The 3,483-nt window shown below is 27.8% G+C and overlaps 1 protein-coding gene across 1 annotated transcript; it reads right to left on the bottom strand.

Moving 5' to 3' along the window:
• Positions 1–589: 589 nt before the first annotated feature.
• ENU1_062890 (protein transport protein Sec24, putative) lies at positions 590–3,220 on the bottom strand (the record flags this gene model as incomplete). The annotated part of the gene is made up of 1 exon (XM_008858195.1): positions 590–3,220. One exon carries the CDS (start codon positions 3,218–3,220, stop codon positions 590–592), a length of 2,631 nt encoding a protein of 876 aa, XP_008856417.1.
• Between the last annotated feature and the right edge of the window lie 263 nt (positions 3,221–3,483).

Genomic DNA, 3,483 nt, shown 5'->3' with positions numbered 1-3,483 from the left:
ATAATAACAATAAATGAATTAAATATAAGTTTAATGAAAATAAGTAACTGAAAAAAACAGGGAATAGACACAATATAAAATTAATACAAGAAATAAAATAAAAGACAAAATTATAAGTAATTGATAAAAAAGAATAAAACCAATCTAATAACTGATATGAATAATGTTTCATATCATAATAATAATGAAGATAAATGAAGAAAAGAAATAAATATAAAGAAATAAAGAATAGAATAAAGAAAATAGAAAAACAAAGATATATCCAAATAATTCCAGTAGTAAATTTGAGTCAATTAAAGAATAAATACTTCAAGTATTAATTAAATAAATAATTAAAAATGAAATTAACAATATAAAGTAGTTAAAAATAATGATATTAAAAATATGATGAATATTATTAAACAATCACAACTAAAAATATTCTGTAAATTTGGTCGAAGAAGAATTAGTGAATAAAACTAGTCTCTGTTGAACAAAGAATAATAAAAATTAATTCTATTAACACTTAATTAATTGAATATTATTTTTATTACTAAAATTTCTTTAAAAAACAACAAAGCAAAATTATTTTAAAATAGATCACTTGAAGTTAATTTGCTAATTTTTTTTGGATTTTTTTGTGGTAATACACAAGCAAATCAAAATAGGCAACACCTTTCATTGTTTTATCTTCAAGCATAAAAGGAGATAAATCCATTTTATTGAATGGAATTACTTCAAGGGCTACCATTGGAGTAAAAGTCATTCCAGCAAGCCAATAAATCAATTTAGTCAACAAATTATCAGGTTGAGACAATGCATTTGAATAAACTAAAGAAGTGAAGTCTTGTTGGTTATTCATTAAGTCAATTGGTTGACCAAACAAATTAGTTTTAATTTCATCAGAAACATTCTTTCCTACGAAAAGTTTATAATCCTTTCCAGTGTCCATAAGGTATACTTTATCTTCAGCAAAATTTTTCTCAGATAAACGAACTTTAAATGAATCATCAGAGAAATTATCAGAAGTTACTATTCCACTTAAATGACCAGTAACATCATAGGCATTATAATAATATTGCCTTAATAAAGATCCTATAGAAATAGATGTAGTTTGATGTATTGAAGCAAATTTCAAATCACTAATAATTCCATTGATTCCATACCCAGTAGACATAGAGTTTAATTGGAAAAATGGCATAAATGCAGAAGTTTTCATTGCACCAAGAACAAATATAGGCACTAATTTTAATGCCTCTGGAAGTAAAAGAATTGATGATTTAGCATGAGCACTACAATGTTTTCTATAGGCAGTAAGAATTGAGACTGTTTTGTCAAGTAATTCAATGTTTAAACCAGCGTCTGATGAGAAATTACCAGCTTTGATAGATTGTCTTATCAAAGTGTTAAGAATTACATCTGAATCTGCTTTCTTAAAAACATCAGCTAATTCTGTTGCAGTACTATAAAATCCATTAAAGATTTTAATTTTCTTTTGACCAAAGATGTCGGTGTATAAAATTACTGCTTGAATAAAGAATCCAACATAATTGTTAAGTTCATCATCATAATCCATTAATGCAATAATACTCTTTTTACTGTTCATGTATCCAATTCTTACAGTATCAATCATATCTTTACATGGCATTACATCTCCTAAATAATCTTGAATAAATACACCAGCAGATGACCTAACTCTTACTTCAACATCAAATCCACAATCCATATCAAAAGATGATAATACGTCTTTAGTTAATTTAATTTGGTTTTTAGTATTATAATTTGGATAATAAAATAATTCCCCTCCTGTATATCGTGGAATTTCTCCAATAGTTACAATGTCACTAAATTTATTTGGAAGAACAAACAAATCTACTCCAATACAATTTAAACTTAATTTCTTTGCCATTTGATTAATATATTGGTTAGCTGGTGTTTGTGGATTAGAACTAATGTCACTTGGTTTTCTAATAAGAGCTGCAGTTCCTTCATTTGGTTGAGAGGTTGTAAATGCAAGAATTTTACCAGTTGTTCCAATCATTTGAGCAGCACTTTCAATAGCACTAACTAAACAATTATCATTAATAACACCCTCAGTAATATTTTTCCTGATATATTGGTTTAACATTGGAATCATTTCAATTACTTCAGAAATTGGTTTAAAGAAATTCTTTGGTGCTAATGGTACAAATGGTTCAGTTATGTCGCAGACTTTAACCATACGTGGAGTACTACCAAGAACCCAATATTGAATATAATTAGAAAAAGTAACAAATCCACATTCTAATGTTTTAACAAGTTCAGGAACACTTTGAAGTGCATTTTGAAGAACATTCATAACAGAATCAAATACTCTTGTTAAAGAGTCTTTTGATACGTCAATAAGGAAAATAAATTTCATTGGCTCCCCACAGCTTTTATTTATATAAACTGGGTCTTTTCCTTCTAATTCATATTCATTTGTTCCATACATTAATTCAATTCTACGTTCTGTGTCTTCTCGTTTTCCATCTCCTCTAAGAGGTGAGAAATAATTATCATCTACATCTGATAAATATTCACACAAATTACATTTCATCTTTTTTCCCCCTTCTTCAAAAGTACAAAATGGATTAACATATCCACCACATCTTGGACATCTTTTAATATTCTTTGGTTCAACTTTTACACTTTCTAATTTTTCTCCTTCAAACATTTTAGCAAATGGTGTAACTTCACATGACAATGGAATTTCAAGTAATTTCATCATTTTACCTTGAAAAGCAGGTGTAAAGACACTCATTCTAATATTCTTTGGGGAAGACTTATTACTAACAGCACAGGTAAATGGCTGAAGTGAAGATGGAGGAGTAATAAGATTATTATATGCTGTTGGTTGTGAACTAATAATAGTAGGTGCTGGCATAGAGCTTTGGTCTACATTTGGCTTTTCTTGAGGAACAGGTTGATTAACTTGTGGTTGTTGTACAGGTTGATTAGAGTATTGAGTTGGAACAATATTTTGTTGTAATAATGTTTGGTCATTTAGTGTTTGTTGTGGAATAGATCCCATATTTTGTTGGGGAAGTGCCATATTATTATTTGTTGTAGTTCTTTGTTGAGTCTGTTGTGGTGGATAAGGAACTGAAGCAAATGATGGGTTTGGTGTTGTACCATCTGGTTGGGAAGCAGTTGTTGGATTGGGACTTGGCAAGGTAAAGGAGTTTGAAAAATTATTCGTTTGTTGGAAACTATCACCCATTGTAGCATAAACTCTTCTATTACTCACTAAAACAAAATTAATTGAATTCTATTAACTTTTTTAACAAATCACATAAAATAATAAAAACAAATTCATCACTTTCAAACTTTTTTGAATTCTTTCTGAATTTTTAGTTCTTTTTTGGATTGTTTAACAAAAAAAGTAGTTTTTAGTTTTTTTAATCATTTGATTCTTTTTAAAGTTCTTATCTATTTATATTTTCATTAAAATGAAATATATAACAAAAATGATTAAATTCGGAC

Source organism: Entamoeba nuttalli (genome assembly GCF_000257125.1).
Source record: "Entamoeba nuttalli P19 unplaced genomic scaffold asmbl_3321, whole genome shotgun sequence".
Taxonomy (NCBI): Eukaryota; Evosea; order Mastigamoebida; family Endamoebidae; genus Entamoeba; species Entamoeba nuttalli.
This window is presented reverse-complemented; position numbering and strand designations above follow the sequence as displayed.